Source organism: Rhododendron vialii, chromosome 1a (assembly GCF_030253575.1).
Source record: "Rhododendron vialii isolate Sample 1 chromosome 1a, ASM3025357v1".
In the NCBI taxonomy this organism is placed as follows: Eukaryota; Viridiplantae; Streptophyta; class Magnoliopsida; order Ericales; family Ericaceae; genus Rhododendron; species Rhododendron vialii.
The window spans coordinates 16,252,773-16,271,556 of record NC_080557.1 but is presented as its reverse complement, the minus strand read 5'-3'; the positions used below and the strand labels follow the sequence as shown (position 1 = coordinate 16,271,556).

The following is an 18,784-nucleotide window of genomic DNA, read 5'->3' as shown; positions in this document are numbered from 1 at the left end:
AATAAAAAAGAGTTTAACTCTAGTTTTATGCATCCCTAGTTTGGAGTACAAAATAGCCTTGGTTCATGATTTTAGATCATGAGAGCAAGTTCTGTAGAAACTTTATATCCATCTAAAAATTAATTGACAAAGAGTGGAGAGATCTCAAATGTTATTAAGTAATCACTCATTCTAATTCCAAGTAATATGAGACTACACTTCATAACATCTCTCCTCACTTGCATTCGTGTTTGAGGTCTTTCACATGTAGTCTCTTTTTGGGGTCTATCATTGTGCATCCTTTTTACTGGTCTATCATCTTAGGATGTGGATGTGAATTTTATAAAATGTGCGGTGGAACGGGCCCTACTCTGACATCATAATGGGAGAGAAACCTATTTTTCCTCGGTAGGTGGGAGAAAGCAACAACTATTTTACATCACCAATTTTGAGACCAAGGTTGGAAACAAAATACACAATAGATTTATATTAAATATGTGGAAAGTACTAAATTCGTTAGCATTATTATGTTAGGAGTTTCATAGGCGTAGAGCAGACAGACAGGTAGGGTTGTATGGAGAAAAAACAAATCAGGTTAGGCAGTGGGAGTGAGCCAATAAGCTCGATTTGCTTCAATGTTTCATTTACCCTTCAATACATCATAAACGTGAATCAATCTATAATGAGTGTTACCTTTTTTGGCTTTTTGACAATCAAATATCATTTACATCATATACGAAGTACACAAGCTCGGGACACTACATCAATTATGAGAGTTCACAAGACAACTATGATCAATAATTCAACCGATACAATAAATAAGCCCATTATAGAGTATAAACAAAGAAAGAAAGAAAGAAAAAGTCCATCTTAGGGGAGAACACCCACACGTGCGTGGAGAGATTCGAATTTCTGATCTCCTGGTGAGATGCAATTGTTCTGACCAACGGAGCTAATCCCAATTGATTATAATGAGTGGTAACGACGAAACACGTAAAGCACATGGCATATATTGTGCGCCTATTATTGAGTTCATTCCAGGTTCAGTTTTGAACATAATTTTGCGGGATTTTTATGTTCAAGGTAGCAGTTTGATGACAACATAGTCATCTTAGATAAGTAATTAGAATGATCAAAAAATAAACAATGAAGTATATTCCGATAAATGGGCGAAATTGAATTCTGATAAGTATATTCCAAAAAATAAACGATCATAATTATCTTAGATAAGTATATTCCGATCAAATAGCTACCGATGTCCGATTAGGTTGAAATTGAATTCTACTTGTAAAACCCCCTTGGCGAAGGAAAAAAAAAGGGTGAACACTTCAAATCAATTATGAGGCTTTGTTCCCTTCTTTAAATAGGTCCCTCTCTAAGAAGTGAATTGGTCACCCCAAGAATTAGTCAATGTAAATGGGTGATAAGTATAATTTTTCACTTCCATTATGAGATTAGAGGTGATTCAAAAACTCTTCACTAATTTGTTATCTACATAACTGTGTGTAAGTTTTCATGATAGAGGGGAACTATAAGGTTTCTCAAAAAAATTAAGGTCTCTAGCCTCGCATGTTTATGCAGCCTGCTACGATCTCCACAAGTTTTTGAAAATTGAAAATACTCCCTCCGTCTCATTTTGTTTGTCCATTATTCCTTTTGTGTCTATTGCGTATATCTTTCAATCTATAATACAAAGATGTCGAAATCTTGAAAAACATTATAGATTGAAAGATACACGCAATAGACGCAAAAGAAACAAAAGGAATAATGGACAAGCAAAATGGAACGGAGGGAGTAATTTGCAATTGTAGTACGAGAGCCGAAGATAAGCAAATTTGTTGTCCTCGTGATTCAAACTGAGCTAGCTTTCTAGAAGATGTTAACCAAGTCCTCGAAATGGATATCTTACCTATCTCCCATATTAAATTTGCTATTTTGACAGACGCCATGTTCACCCTTGTTTACACTTCAACTTAAAGTGTTTTGCTTAGATCCAATTGGCCTCTTGCTGCAAATTGGAGTATATTGCAAGAAAGTATAGTAACGCTTTTTTGACTCTTTCTGCAATGTTTTTATGCAATCACATTACGGAAAGGGTGTTGCTAATGCCAAAACTGTATTGCATCAAAGCCTTGTACCATGTGCAAGGTACGAGACTTTTATGCACTACAGTTTTGGCACAAACAAAAATAGTTTTGTCATTATCATTTCCCGGAAAGATTGATACAACCCATTTCTTTTCAATTTTTGGTCATATGAATTTATTATATTATCCTTTGATACAAGGATAAAATGGTAAATTTATATGAATAAAGGCAGGAAAAAAATTGCGCAAAGATTAAAAGAAAAAGTGTGGAAAAAAAATTTCACTGCCCTTACATTAACAGTTTAAAATCACAAATATAATCTAAAGATTCTAAACTTCATTGTGTTCACCAAAATGAGTGGCTGAAAAAATTTCAAACAAAATAATTCACTCAGATTGGTATGCTTTCTGATCGAAAGAAGCAAAGCAACTAAACTAAAAAAAGAGTAAACTGGAAGTCACCAGTGTGTTAGAACTTGTTCAGTAGGTGAGATGTGTCCACTTGTTTTGTGTCCTGAACCATATTGGTAAATTTAGACCTTTTCCAATGCATTTGTTTGAACAGAAAGTCTACACACGCATCTTTAGAATGCAATTCGATCGGTACACAACAGTGCCCGAAGCGTTCTATGCACTTTGGACATAACCGTGACCGAAATCGTTCAATACATGTGTACATCGAATAGTTCCGGGCAAAGTTGAGCCCGGAGTTGCTTTTTAAAGATGTGTGTGGCATTTCTCTTTGTATGAATCTTACTCCTTTTGGAGATGATCTTGAACGATGTGCAAGGAACTCATATGCTTTCGGGTTTTTTTTAAAGTTTAATCCGTCTTGTTTTCGGCGAACAAGATCAACCCAGATAATCCGTCTTGTTACATTGTTGGAAACTCTACGTAACCTTAGTTTAGACACTTGGATTAGTAATTGTGGAATGCGATTATATCGACCACCAAAAGAAATAATCAAGTTTGACACTTCATGTGGTACTGATTTTTAAGCAAGTAAATCACAGTCCACGGACTACTCTTTCTTTGTGCTGACCAAAAAAGGAGGTTGAAAACGTGAAATGGCTTTCAAAGAAACTACTAATTCGGTTGCATTAAATTGTTAGGCTTTTCAATAAAAAAGAAACTAATTTGGTTGCATTAAATTGTTAGGCTTTTTCAATATAAAAAGATGTACAACAAGAGAGAGAGAGAGAGAGAGAGAGAGAGAGAGAGAGCTATCCAGTTAGATTGAACAACGTATACTTGGAAGAACCCAGAAACTACATCCATTTGTTTCATGTTGAAAAGATTTAACAAAATTCGGCATTCAAATTTACTTATTAAGACCAAGGGATTGGCTTAATGGTTGTGACACTCCCTTACCAGGTAAAACGCCTGGGTTCGAGTCTTATCGCTGCAAATTGCAGCACCCCTTCCCCTATCCCCTCCTACTGATTGACAAAAAAAAAAAATATTGTACTTCTTAAAGAACTTTTGTAACGTGGCGGATTAAAAAAAAAAAAATCAGACTTGGACCCTCGTTAAAAAAAAGCGTGGTGTATTAAAACATAGAATGTCATGTCTTGCATTATTAGAAATCATGTAATCCATTCTTGAGATTAAAATGCTGTCTACTGGCGGTTGCCATCCGACAAAACATAAGATTTGGAAAGATATAGTAGTGTAACTTAACAAGTTCAAATCCATGCGTAATTTTTCAGTGCAAAATAGTAACCCCATTAATTAAATCTGTCCATCAAAAATTCTAACAGCAGAGACGATTTGCAGAGAACTGCAGAGAAAAACGAGTTTGGCCCCATTTCAGATCTCGAAAAAATCTAGAAAAATATCCATAAATTTTACTTTCGCCCCTACGAATCCAAAAGTAATACTTACCGATATCCGCTGGAGCTGATTTTTTACAGGGCCCCATAAAATAATATTCAAAAATTTATGGATATTTTTCTAGATTTTTTCGGGACCCGAAATGGGACCAAACGCGTTTTTCTCTGCGTGGTTCTCTGCAAATCGTCTCTGCGGATAGGAGAGCTGGTCCATCCATCCATCTGAGGCCCATGAATCTTTGACTATCTTAAAAGCTGTAGCCAGATTTTTGGAGAGACTAAAATTCAGTGCATGAGGTGAAGTGGAGAATTATAGCTTGTCTATCTTGGATAGGCATTCAGTTTTGTTGTTGTAGTTTGTTCTTTTCGTTCAGGGGATGTCTTGGTGTTCTTGTAGTTTCGCGGGTTTTTTTTTTTTTTTGGGTGAAACAAAATTACTTACCAAAACAAAAAGGAGAATTGTCAGAGCAATTTGTGTTCAGCCTGCTTGAAGCACATTTCGCATAGAATTGTAATAGTAGTGTAAAGCTTACAAGTCTTGTTGATTTTTTTTTTTTTTTTTTTGAAGATGCTACAAGTCTTGTTGATTGTTTTCTTTGTTTTCAAGCAGGCTTTGGTTTCTGTGGTATTCTTTTCTTTTAGTGTTTTTCATATTTGGGTTTGTTCTATTAAGAGTGCATTGCTACTTTTTTAACTTCTAGACTCATGAAAAAAACTGTCATCAACTACATAACACAATACTCAATTCTGTTATGGGGTCCAGACTCTTTTGTGGATTTGTAACCGCATCCACCATAGGTTTCAGATATTTCTTCGTTGTATCCAGCTTCTTCAAACAAGACATCTAGAAATGGGTAGCTAAGTTTTAGGGTGTACCCCTGGTTCTCGTTTAACGTCAAAGCTTTGTTCTCTTACTGAAATTCGATTTACCGCCCAAAACAAAGTTGTCAAATAATAAGGGTTGGTAAGTCATTTACGCTGCTTTGCGGGTAAACTGTTTTCCTCAAACTATGTGCAACCAAGCACAAGACACGGAAAAATACATTTCCACGAAAATATTTCCAGGTAAAACAATTTCTAAGACTCCAATGATTTGCAAATGTTCCACCTCTGCAGCGTTATTGTTACTCTGTTGCAAGATCGAACAATCATAGAATGCCGAAATGAAAAATCACAAATTTAAGGTCCCGTGTCGCATGGTGTAGAATTCTGATACAAGCATTTTCCATTTTAACAAGGAGTGTCATGTTTCTAAAGGTATCTGCAGTTTCCATTTACCCAGTTGGATGCAAAGAAATGAGAATATGCCCGTAGCTTATTTTGTGTGTAATTAAAAGCAAAGGAAACATCAAGACTAAACAAGGTGAATGTTTCAAGGATAAACTTCAACTATAGTCTACGAAATTCATTAATAATAAGTATCAATAGAATTAAAGGGAATGGAGGCAAAAATGAAAGCTCAAGTAAACTTCACATTCGGGCCTTCGAAGCATACAATAGACAATTAAGCAAAAAACATACAGTGTAAGATATTTTACAGACCACTCAAAGTGTGCATGCACTTACACGATGAGAGAGAGAGAGAGAGAGAGAGAGAGAGAGAGGGAGCAGTGCTTACAGTTACAAAAGCATAATGTATGTTGGCTAAATACTTCCAAATTCCAAGCAGCTCATCTCTATTAGATACCAAACATAGTAATATTATGCAGGTTTCCGAGTATGTTTTTAAGTCAAAATGCAGTAACCAAACTATTCTCACCATGATTCACTTTGGATCAGATGATTGAATGCCATGGCGCTTGAAAAATTCTCTAAATCCATATGCACTGAGATCATAGTTGAACTGAGATATTGTAGACACGGTACAAATCATCAGAAAACAGTCCCTCAAAAATTGAAAACATACAAAAATGGAAAACAACTAATCTTAGGATGAAGTAAATATAATTTCCAACTGGCCTACTAGCTAAGATCTGGTTCCATGTTTAGAGAGTGCTTTACTTACTTTTGAAGGGAGAAGAAAAGAAACAACAAAAAGTAATAAGTCATGCTTAGAAGTGGCACGAGTATTAGCCAAATACAGTCCAAGAATGCCAAGGATATTAATAGAAGGGTGAGAAAGGAAACGGGAAATTCACTATGATTTTTCCTCTCATTATATCAAATAAAGGTGGATCACAAACCACAGTTTGAAAGTCTTATCCTTCTGTTGGTTAAAATCTCAGAAAAAAGAAAAAAAAAAGGTTTACATAGCCCATCTCTCAGAAAGCATACCAGAAAACTTGTAATACGTCGACACTTCTAAAATTTGTTAAGCACCCAAAACCAACTTTTGACTTGGCCTGTGGATATGTGTCCAACTTGTCCAGTTAGACATGCACTCCTAGAGAAATGCTTTGGTAGTAATTTTTTTTTACGAAACTAAGCATATGCATAGAAAAATCTACAACGGTATTTTACCAACAACCAAAAAAAAGAAGTCCATATTGGTTCACAAACGTCATAGTTATTGTCCTGACAAAATGCAATAACTATTTGAGATTTATGCAGTCAAGCAGTGTCCTGACTCCTGTGTCCCAGAATACTTGGCCATAGATTTTATTAATCTGAATATCCGATACTTAGAACCATACTCGCACCAGCAAACGCATACACAAGTCTGAATACCGTAAATGGGGTGTTCAGCCCATGTTCTCAATTATAATTTTGGATTCGAGATAAATGCACCATAGTAGAAGAGCACCCCAAAACTGAGAGTGCACACCTTGTAACAACAGAAAAAACAAAATAAGGTGATATCGCTATATATGGACACCAATACATAGTTCACCCAAAAACTCTACAAAATAGTCAACACAAAAGGGAAAGAATCCCATAGCCAAAAGTAAAGAGACTTGATAAGTCTTCCTTTCAAGTGCAGTCACAAGCCAGTAAACAAGACCTTCTTCGTGCCAACCCCCAAGTTTGTTGTGACTCGGCCCCTCTTGGCAATCAAAAATAAAAAATCATGGAGAAACGGGAAAATTTTCTGTATAGTACTTCTAAAGAGATTCATCTTAGTTGCAGGATCCTCCTACTAAGGTGACTCCGGATCCTTGCTCCCAACTTCAAAAGTAAGAATCTCGTCAAAATCTGGCTCTTAGGGAGTAGGAATTATGTTCCTCACTGGGATGGAACCCCTCAAGCATATGAATCCCAATAGGAAGGGAAACCAATAAAAAAAAATTTGGAAGAAAAGAATCAACTCACAACTTAGTCTTTTTGTCACATTTACCTGTCCTTGCAAAAATTCATCAATAACTTATACTACTTCAGCAAGTTCCAATATTTATCTATGTTTTGCACTTTATATAACTGAAAAAAACAAAATGTTTCAAAAGAGAATGTGTTTTATTTATAAGACATATATGTGCTTCCATAGATGCTCCCAAGCTTAAGATCTTCTATACGCTCTCACCATCCCCATCCCCGCTTCTGATCCCATTTCATGCAACTAAGTTTCATTACATGTGGTTTTATGCATAACAACCTCCATTAACAATTTAAATTTCCGCCTCCAACAAACAGAAAGGAATCTGCATAGGATATGTTTTCAACTGCTCATGGCCAACATATTTATGGTCTTCCAAAATACGGCTTGTAGTCCATAGCAAGAAGTTGAGTTGATAAGAAGTAATTGGGCCACAAAGGCAATGGTGCCAATGAACAAGATAATTTTGGAAAATATTCTCTGATCTTTTCTATTCCATATATGGGTAAATAGTCCCAAGTCTCAACTGACTAAGACTAGATCCTTCATCTCTACCCTATGGAAAACTACATGTGGATCAATATATCATATCTAAATTCCCGCATCCCCTGTCCCCTTAGCACAAGGGAGGAAACAAAAAGGCTGATGTATGACCAGACTAATATTTAAGCACTAAGGTATAATCTCACCTTAAATGAAAGAAGAAAGCAAGTACATCAAGTTCATAAAGAGGAATTTCAGTCACTGAAATAACTCACAGGTAAAACTTTCACAGAGTATTTTGTAATATTTGGATCAGCAACTCTTCCTTGATTAGGTGCCTGCACCAGAAAGAATGCAAGTCAATAATCAGAAGGTCAAAAACATCAAGTGCATACAACCCACCTGCAAAAGAAGAGGCCAACAATCCCAAAAGTCGGTATACAACACTAGGGGAGCAAATTAGTGGTATAAAGTCCAAAATGCCATCAACGGAAGGGTCTCCCTCTCTTGCCTCAAAAATAAATAAAAGACTAACAAAAATTACTCCTTAGCTTGCATAAAGGAGTCTCTATGCCATAAAAATGATTTCGACTCTGTACTCTATATGGAGGCACATCCAACAAAAAGGAACCCTCTCCCAAATCTTCCTCCGAAGACCTCTTCCCCTATCCAATTAAGAAGAAGCTCCATCACCCCTTCTAGCAAAACGAATCTACTCCAAACCAGAACAAAACCAAAGGCCAAATACCCCCCGATTTCTAAACATTGCAGAAAGAGATGTTACACCAACCACCCCCATCTTTTTACACGAGTCACCAGCAAACAGTAATCGTCTTTCTCCAAATTATATAACCACTAAAAAATGAACAAAAAAATATTCATTTTATGAAGTCATTTTCGTAGTAAAACAGAGCAGATTCTTTAAAATGTCTAGGCAATAGGCATACAAACAAGAGCAACTCTCCAGCTGTCCGATCACCTTTTAATGCTAAAGTTGTAGCCGTCAGATCATTTTTTTAAAGAGATACAGAGAATATTTCCTTGATAATTTATACCTTGCATAATTTATACGTTGCCTTTAAAGTCACAGAGGAAAACATATATATTTTTCTCTTCCCTCGCTATCTCTTTCTCTCTCTTTTCTTCAACACAGTTAACCTCCACCCACTCTTTCTTTCACACTTCATAGCTCACTGTCTCTCAACATACGTTCTTATCAACACAAGTAACCGTGCACATTTTTTATTCATTTAATATTGATTGAACTTAGTATATTTTATAATTGTTACCTTGATATCAATATTACGTTTTTTCCTTGATTTTGGGCAAAAAGTGTTCTTCAATTGAATTAAGTGAACGACAGCATAAACAAATTGCCTGTTCTCACTTTGTTTTTCTGTGCCAAAGCCTATTTCTATGTCTAGAAAACGTTTTATTTAAATAACCAGCGTTAAGTTCAAGGAAATCCCTGCGTTGGAATTCTTTATTGGCTTGATTCCTTTTGGTATCCTCCCGATATTTGAAAGCATACTACAAGGCACATATATAAACATACGTGTGTATTTACACTTTAGTGCTTTACACATACACATATAGGAAATACATAATTTGTAAGCAATAGAGCAAACCATCGATTGGGGTTTGTGCAGGGATCTTGGATTGGGTAGGATGAGCATCAACCGTTAGCAATTTTATTTTCTGTGCATAAAAAATGAAGAAGTTTGTACTAGAGAGTATAATAATGGTGAAGCGTAGAGGGTAGAAGAGTACTCTCCAAGTGAGTACACTTCCAGCTATTGATTGGTAGCAATCTAGTCATAGTGAGCCCAGAATGCGGGTGTTAAAGTTCATGGAGATGATTGTAGGCTCTCATAGTCAACATTGATCTATTATTTGTAATGCTGATAGTGGATTTAGGTTTCACTCTCATGATGCTGTAAGTTACAATGTGTTTTTATGTTGTGATAAAATCGCCCCCAACAACTTTGATCTGTCGGTCATATTATCTCCTTAATTTTTGACAAAATATGATTTTGAGCAATGTTCAACAGTACACCTAAATAATTTGTCAAAAAAGATGTCACTTTGCCCAAGGTTGGAAAGGGGGAAAAATGAGGCCACACTAACTCCAGGATGAAATTGAGTTCAAATAAGACGGAGCAATTAGTTGTCCCATTCAAAACCTAACAAAAAAAATATCAATAGAATGAGTGCACTATTGTTTTCGGCAGCACAGCTCCAACCACATGAGCCTCAATTTTGGATCCTTCTTTAGTCAGAGTCAAAATTAAATCAAATAGTTCAGTTAGCTATACTGTGACCATCATGCGCAGGGACGGATTTACTTGGGGGACGTGGGGTCACGTGCCCCCACTCAAACCCAAAATTATTTTATAGCAATACTACAAAGTATTTAGAATGATTATATAAGAGCTATATATTTATTATATATGCTTTAAAGATATAGAATTCATTTTATTCTTCAACTATCATTGTATGATTCAATTATAATTATTAGTTTATAAACTGTTGTCTACATACTTCGCGGAGCTTTTATTTCTTGGTTCTTTTTACTTTTTAACCATCGTGAAGAAATATTTTTAAAAACGTATAATAAGGCCATCATGATCATTTTAAAAACTAGTCGATATCAATAAAACATACTCTAAAATTTTTGTGTAAGATTTCGTGCCAATTTTTGACTTTTTACTGAAAGATATGCATTATGAACTTTTGTAATGAGTAATGCATGTCTTAATGCAGAGGATGTTATTGTGGTTGTTAGGAAAACAAATTTTTATCTTTATGATTAATAAAGTGCCCCCACTGATCCCTGATCATGTGAGTGACGCTTGTAAGTCCACAAGAAGAAGAGGTCAGAAATAAGAATAAGATGAGGCTTGAAGAGGAAATAAAAAATGGTAGTACATTTCCTATGAGGCACAAATCAATCAACTAAACAGAGTTACTACAAAAATTGGAGCTCTGCCACAGATTAAGGGGAAAACAAAATAAATGAAAGAAATACACAATTAAATGCTTGAAATGAATACATTGAGTTATAATGCTATCAAAGCAACACCCCCTGCAGCTGTACGTACGGGGGCGGCATACAGTATTAAAGTACTCTGTACTCATGTATTAAAAGGTTACCAAGGTATAAATAGAAAACAGAAAGGAGATCCATTGACGTAAAACTCAGTATCAGAACTTCAGTTTACTGTTACTCAAGCTTTAAGAGTATATAGAAGGAGCAGGGTATAACTTGCAGCAGAATAAAGAGATCATAGGTTTATCGTTCCCATTTGAAAACTTCACCCTCTTTCTTTCGCCAAAACGAGAGGTAGAATATTGAAAAACAAGGCATTATAGATTTTCTTTAAATGAGAATACATAAAGCAAAGAATATAGGAAACTCCACAATTTGTCTCCCATAATGATTGAGCACCAACACTCCAGCACCCTAGACCAAAAATAAATACATTTTCAAAAGCCAAAGATTTTTCATCAAGTTGGGGACTGGAACACATCCAAATTTTGAAATAATTGAAAATGACTAAAATTCCACATCTTACAGTACAGTAGAACAAAGACCAGCAAAAAAAATAACAAACATTACAATGTGATAGAAAGTCAACCTACTTGTTCTGGGCTATAGAAGATTTCAATAAATGGATATTCCTTCCTCTGTCGTGTTATACAAAATCCAGGATACTTTGGACACTCAACCTGAAACACCATCCAAAAAAAAAACAACAATGCCAACAATATAAGAACTGAGTGTTGCTTCACTTACAGATATAAGCTTGCACATGAAGATTTCCCAGAGGGGTAGCAAGGAAGATATATATTCTTTAGCGCTGGAAACTCTGGAATGTATGCCCTCGCTGAAAGCAAGGCCTAGAGTACAGGAAAAATTTTATGCGTGCAGATGATTTTTCAACACACACAACTTAGAAAAACGAAGGGGCTACGGCCATACAATATAACACATGCCTTAAATGAAAAGGTGTTACGCAATAATGCTTTTAAAACATGTATCATCTTAGGGTTAAGATCTTCCAAATAGCAAGATTCATACTGCATTCAGAGGAAGAAGTAGCAAAATACAAAATGAAAAATACGGGATTGAACATGTTGAGATGAACATGAGACACTAAACAACTCATTCACATGCCCGAAATTTATCTGAGATGACATATCCATTAGACAGCAGAAGTTAGAACATTGAATGAACAATAACCTACAGATCAGATATGAATGATGGCACCAAAAGAACAGGAAGCAGCCGAAATTTAAATTCAGCTTTTGAAAAGGAACATAACTACCCTGGTTCATTCATTGAATATGGATTATAAAACGTTAATTGGAACCGATGAATCATTTATCTAACCAATACAAGAATTCTCATTTAGCTAACCAATACAAGCTAGGCCAAGTTGAATTATCCCTTACACGCATAAATTTAACATGAGGATAAAATTCAACAGCTGCTTCCTCCAGTACTTTGTCAAGATGTTTTGTGTAATTGCCTCTGCACCATGCAAGAAAAGTTTATATCAGAGAATCAGTATAATAAAGGATGAAGGCAACAAAATTTGAAAAGTAGTTATGCCAAATCACCTGATGGTAAATGCAACAACCATAGGATATCCTTCATGTAAAAGATGGACAAACTCACGCTCTGAGGTAAAATGAACAACCCTTGATGGTCCAAGATCCTTAGGATAACCGGTATAGTACCTTTAAAAAATTTCAACAAAAGTCAAGTATAGCAGGTGAAAGTAGCGAACAGCGTGAAATCTGATCAAATACAGCACAGTAAGAATGTGTCTCAAACTTTAGTGGGTACATCCTCCATTAGGCACACATTCTGTTCAGAAACTCCCATCTCATTTGGCACTCTATTAGAATCCAACAATTTGGAAAACAAAATAATGATTCACCATCATCATCACACAAACATATTGTTTCCAATTTTAATAACTTCATTGTGTAACACAAGAAACACAAACACTCATGAGTATGGTTCTACGTGTGGGGCAAATTTGTTTGATACAAAACCCATAGGAACACACATCTGGTTCCACATAGAAAATTTACAAGTGTCCAACAATTCAAGAGAAGTACATTTCTCCCATGGAATAACAAGGAGAAATGCTTAGTTTTCCTAATGTCAAATGTTGGAGGAGCCCTACTATTATTCACTCGATGAGTCCACCAGCTATAGAAAAGGTAAGGTATCACCAGATGAGATATGTGCTGGGTTCCCATACATAAGATAGACAGTAAGAACATCTAATTTTTTACTAGGTTTGAAGAAGAGAAAACTCACATCTCGTAATCATATATTATAGGCTTATGCTCATCATATGGATGGGAGATAAAATCTTCCTTCCCCCAAAATCTCATTCAATTCATGTATTTTCAAAATAATAAAATCTATCCATGGACGAAAATAAAATGCAATACGGAAAAATAGAAAGGAAAAAAAAATTCAAGATGTGTTCATGACCATACTCAACTTCTAAAAGCATATCCCCTATCCCATATCCTCCCATTTATGTTTTTAGGCTGAGGTGACAGAGACATGTTACATACACACCTGATGATATTCGAGTGCATGCAACATGACTAACCCAAAACAAAAGGGTACGCGCAACATGGATTTTTTATAAGGGTATCACTAATTGCTGTAAAAGGAACTCTCTAGAAATGGAATTGAAAAGCTCATATTCACAACAGGGAAAAGAAAATCCAGGGAGAAAGGTTCTGGATACCGTACCGGGCCTACCAGCTACTGGTACGGTAGGTGAGATGCAGGATACCATTTCAGATTTGTTCGCTATTAGTGCTGTTTTCCCATAGTGAAAAATTTAGCGTAAGATATACATCCATTTAAAAGGAAAATAACATAAAATTTGTTTGGTACCGACCGGTATCGGGCGGTAACAACCGGTATTTGGGCCGGAACGAAATTACAGTTCCAGGTTCCTGATTTGCTTAAAAACAGTACTTACCGGCCGGTGCAATAAAAGATTCAATCAAGGGTTCTTCGCCAACACATCATCCTTTTGAACAATGCTAGAAAAGAGAATGCATTGCACAACATGAAAGAGCAAAAAACTAGGAAAGAAATGGTTTCTGAATTTGAGACATCAATTACAGAAGAAACATCAATAAGCGGAACAAACAGTTAGCAAGATGCATATCCTAGCATAAACGAAGAAAATAAACAAAACCTATTTTATGAAATTCGGTGGCCACGAGCACTTTATACAAAAGAGGCAACTATTTCCGTAACTGTAGAATATACTTAAATAGGCATTAGAAATGATAAACATACTTGCACGTTGCACGAAGATTACTCACGATCCTGTCGAAAATTGGTGAATCAGCCATTTGTAGCAGTCACCAAAATGGCACTACACCGGCTGCTCCAAGGTCCGGACATAAACTAGTTACACCAAAATGCTTTTCCAACCTGATAAATATCACTAGTTAGAAATGCTACTGCATTGCCTTGAAATATTTTCAAGTTGTCAAGGTATGGGGGAACAGGAACACGTGCTACTAGAATCGAGAAATCCTGTTTTCTATTGTTCACAGCTTCCAGAAATAAAAAAATATTAAAAATCACCGCACGAAAATGAATTTTCTCGAAATTGATTCATATGAATGCCAACTACCAAAATAGTGGTGCTGATCATGAAAGTTTCAACTTTTACTTTGTCATGAAATTAAGGATTGAAGCCATGCTAAATCTAGAGAGTAGAAGTTGAGTTGCACCTTTTTCACGAAATCAAAGTAACTGCTTGGTTTGAAAACTAAATGGCGGAAACAACAACTAAAATTAGATGGTAAATCTAGCAAAAGAAAAAAATAACCGGCTATGATAAAGATAAGTGATGGTAGTAAATGGGAATGGAGAAAACAATTTAGCAAATTGAAGGAATAGATTAAAATAGAGGCAACCGAGATGATCAATCTACGGTGATAATAAAATTTTACAGATGGGGGCAGTGTTGTAAAAGGCGCTAGGCGCTAGTCAAGAGGCAACCCACTGCCTAGCGGCTAGCCCGCCTAGGTGCCGCGCAGCAATTTCGGGTTTTTTTTTAAAAAAAATTATTTTTCATAAAAAAAAAAGGAAAAGAAAAGCCTAGATATGGACTAAACTATGCTTTGCATAATATATATTTTCATTCAATTTCCAATCTAGTTTCCATTTCCAACCATCATTACTCTGTACACACACACACACACACACATATATATATATATAGAGAGAGAGAGAGAGAGAGAGACGAGAGACTGAGAGAGTTAGAGAGAGAGAGACAAGAGAGAGACAAGAGACTGAGAGAGTTAGAGAGAGAGAGAGAGAGAGGACAGACCGGTGACAAGATCAACATGATCGGTTTCTCCTTGTCAATGTATGGGCTTGCAACTGGGTTAGGGCAAAAGACTTATGACTGGAAATCTATTTACTTTGGTAAAATTACACCAAAGGCCCTTTTATTGTTTTACCACAACACTAAGGCCCTTAGCCACCTAGCTCTGCCAAGTCTCTCTGAGCGCCTAATGAACCGCCTAGGTGTATATCATGGCTTTGACCCACCGCCTAGGCGCTAGGCCTTTTAGAACACTGGATGGGGGCGAAGGATGGTAACAAATGCCATCTAGAAATAACTCCAACAAAGTAGAACATTTGAACTATGATGATTGGCATTGCCAATGTCAGTAGCGGACACATTTCTAACAGGGCCTGAATCACATGTTTTTTTATATAGAGAAGTGCTACTTGTGAGGTTCGAAAAAGAGACGATATTGTGCGGATGTGCATAGTCACTGTTTAATTATACACAACTTAAAAAATGATTGAATAACTTAAAGTTCTACGGATATTTACCCCCCAGAGAAAATTTTTTCGCTCAAAGGGATTTGCAGGAGCTAATCTCTGAGAATATTTGGAGTTGTGCAGGGGCCCGGATCCCCCCTTCACCCCCCTAGGACCGCCCCCGGCTAATGTTGACATTCCATTGAACCTAGTTTGGCTGATAAGAAGCGAATGACGAAAAAAAGATGAATTATAGGTCATATTTGGCATCCTCTACCTAAAACCAAATGACGACAATATCTAAGGAATTTCAATAGGCGCCCAATTACTGGGCTTAGGAGGTGAGCTGAATTTTCAAGTTCTATGAAACCAAATAGCAGAGAATGGATGCAGGAATCTAAGTCAAACCACTGGCACAGTAGCACGGCCTTTTTAACTTAGTTTTTCTCTAGTTTTTCCAGGCAGCCAAACATCAAACCAATAACAAACGCTGAAACCAACTACACTTGCGGGCATACGAAAAAGACGCACATGTAAATGTGTCTATCAACGCGAATCAAACAGTAACCAAAACCTAAACATGTAAATACAACCAAAAACAGCCAGAACTGAGAGTGCGTAGGAAAAACCGGCACCAATACATACATAAGTATAATGTCTAGGCAAACGAGGGTATACAAACATACATGTAGATAGATAGATTGATGGAGAGAGAGAGAGAGAGAGAGACTGACCTTATCACCGGTGCGGTTCCCTGAGTCAGGAACGATGAGAGAGAGGAGGGAGACGAAGAGAGAGAAGTGGAGAAGCAGCAGCAAAAATGAGGGGCCGGGCCAAGGTTGAACTTGGGCCAGGTTATAGTAGAGCCCTATTTGTTGAGTGTAAAAGACTGGGCCGAGCTTCAATGTTATTTATTTCTTTTCCTGTTTTTTTTTTATAAAATGAAGAAGATTATATTAATAACAGCTTAACGGCACTAACATAATGAAATTCATCACAAATATTTTGGACATAGCCAAACTAATCATTTAACTAATGTAAAATGAGAAAAACACAAGGCGCGCAGTTAATATCTTTCTCTCTAATCTAAACATTGAGCCAGCACTCACAATTTGACAAAAAACAAACACCGAGACAATCAGATGAAACTCTAACCAAGTATGAACGCACTGATGAACTTTCAAAGCTATATATTTGATACCATGAGTTGTCCCACCAAAGACATCATGTAAGGTTAGAGCACTGTTGGCATGTATATCATTGTAAAGCAATATCAACCGAAAGCAACCCAATCTGTATACCGAATATTCGTCCAAAAATTAAACTAATAAACAAGTGATATAACTCTTACAGATTAGACGGCAAGCCATTGATCTGAAAAACGAGAGAAAACAAAAACAAAAACAAAAACAAAAACTACAGTATAGAAGAAGCAGTGTCGAACTAGTATCATGGTCTTTCCCTCCTGCCATCGTATACGGGTAATGAAACCATAGGGGAGAGAGAGAGAGAGATGTTTGCAAAAATTCATCGACAAATTTGGGCAAGAGAGGCGAAATGTTTAATAATCAGAACCTATGAAAAAAAAAGGATGGGAAAATAATTTTTTCTTGTTTGATTTTAGAGGAAACAAAACGAATTTTCAAAATAAAGAATAATTTTTCTCCACACTTTCCTTTCCTTTCCCTTCCTTTTTTTTCCCTCAAATTCCAAATAGGCCCTAAATCAAAGATACTTTGATGTGATAATTCCTTGACACCCATTACAATATCATTTGACCATTTAAACCGTTCATCTTGTTGTATCGCTTCACTCAAAACCAAAAACAAAAAAGACGTTCACCTTATGATTCTTTATGCGTTATAGTTTATGCAAAATATAAGATAGATTGGATTCAGTAAAGTTTGGTCATTTATTCAAAGAGAAATAAATGGCAGTGTCTCATTTCTATTGGGGTCAGTATGCTTTTGTTCAGATGCATAACTATATTAGATCAACTTAACTTTTTGAATGGATGATAACATCAAAATTTTAAACAATCAACGATTCGGATCATCAAATAAGTTCACGGTGGTTTTCATGTTAAGTCATACAGAAAATCATCATTCATCACATGACATTATCCTTGCTCGAAATTATTATAGCATCCACAGTGGAATAAGCAAAACAAAAACTTGTTAAAGTTAGCAATGTTGAATTAAAAAAATGTTCACATTGGAATAACCAAATCTAGCAACCTCTTAGCAACTCATCAAATTTTGGCTCTTCAATAATCAAAGCTAGCAATATTTTGTCAATAACCAAATTTTATCTCTCAAACAAGTACACCAACATTACACAAAAACCTTATCTCTCTTCCATTCTCTCTCTCTCAACAATGTTTTCAAAAAATAATTTTAAAAAATTGTAACTTTCAGATTTTTTTCTGTTTTTTTCAGAAACTTTTTTTTTACAAAAAACAATTTTAAAAACTGTAAGTAAATAAAGTGTGTTTTTCAAAAAACTATTTTTGAAATTTCAAAACTCTTTTATAGAAAATTATTTTTTACACAAAATTTATTTTTAAAAAACTGTATTTATAGTTTTTAAAATTTCAAAACTATTTGTGTAAATACAATTCTTTCAAAATTGTATTTACAGTTTTTAAGTGAACAAAGTGTGTTTTTTGAAAAACTATTTTTTGTTTGGGAAAACTTTTTTTTTTTTTTGAACTGTTTCAAACATGAACTTTTTTTTTTCCCTTCAAAAACAGTTTTTTCAAAATATATGCGTGAAATGAAGGGAAAAAGTTTGGAGGGTCCATTGGTTTTGATTATGGGCAAAAAATAACCAATGTGGGATTTGACATTGCTAACTTTAGCAACCTTTAAATGGATAATCAAAATCTGATGTGGCATGTTTTGATTATTCACATTTGCTTATTTCACTGCTGATGCTCTTAGGTCCAACTAATTTGTAATTCAACTTGCGGACACAACCTGTCAATGCGACATGAACACGACACGGAGTTAGGGGATTTGGATCGACTACTTTTTGTCAAGAACATTAAATGGGACAAATACAGATTAGACTCGCCAACATGTTAAGAACAGAGGAAATGGGGGGTCATTATGATTGATTGTTGCTCCTTGTGCAGTAGCAATGTGGAGACGCACTCTCATCTGTTCTTTGAATGCCCTTTTTCGCTATCAATTTGGTAGCTTTTGATGGGAAAAAATCTGGTTCAAGGGTACCAGTGACCTTGGAGAGAATTCTACGCAGTTGTATACGCCCTTTGGCAAGAACATAATCTTCGCATCTTTCAAGGGAAAAACTACTAA

At 35.8% G+C, this 18,784-nt stretch overlaps 1 protein-coding gene across 1 annotated transcript; it reads right to left on the bottom strand.

Annotated features, from left to right (window-relative positions):
- Nucleotides 1-5,270: 5,270 nt before the first annotated feature.
- On the bottom strand, nt 5,271-16,346 carry LOC131307947 (uncharacterized). The gene is made up of 7 exons (XM_058334714.1): nt 16,199-16,346; nt 13,977-14,114; nt 12,254-12,373; nt 12,086-12,164; nt 11,273-11,359; nt 7,906-7,968; nt 5,271-5,740 (listed from the first exon to the last, which is right to left on the bottom strand). The coding sequence occupies exons 2-7, from the start codon at nt 14,030-14,032 to the stop codon at nt 5,663-5,665; spliced, it is 483 nt and encodes a 160-aa protein (XP_058190697.1). The 5' UTR covers nt 14,033-14,114; nt 16,199-16,346; the 3' UTR covers nt 5,271-5,662.
- Between the last annotated feature and the right edge of the window lie 2,438 nt (nt 16,347-18,784).

Excerpts from the sequence above, each read along its gene's own strand:
- LOC131307947 (XM_058334714.1), bottom strand. The coding sequence starts at position 14,032 with ATGGCTGATTCACCAATTTTCGACAGGATCGTGAGTAATCTTCGTGCA. Across the intron at positions 12,165-12,253 it reads GTTGTTGCATTTACCATCAG|AGGCAATTACACAAAACATC; the intron begins GTGATTTGGCAT and ends TGCATGGTGCAG. Across the intron at positions 11,360-12,085 it reads CTCATGTTAAATTTATGCGT|GTTGAGTGTCCAAAGTATCC; the intron begins GTAAGGGATAAT and ends ATGGTGTTTCAG.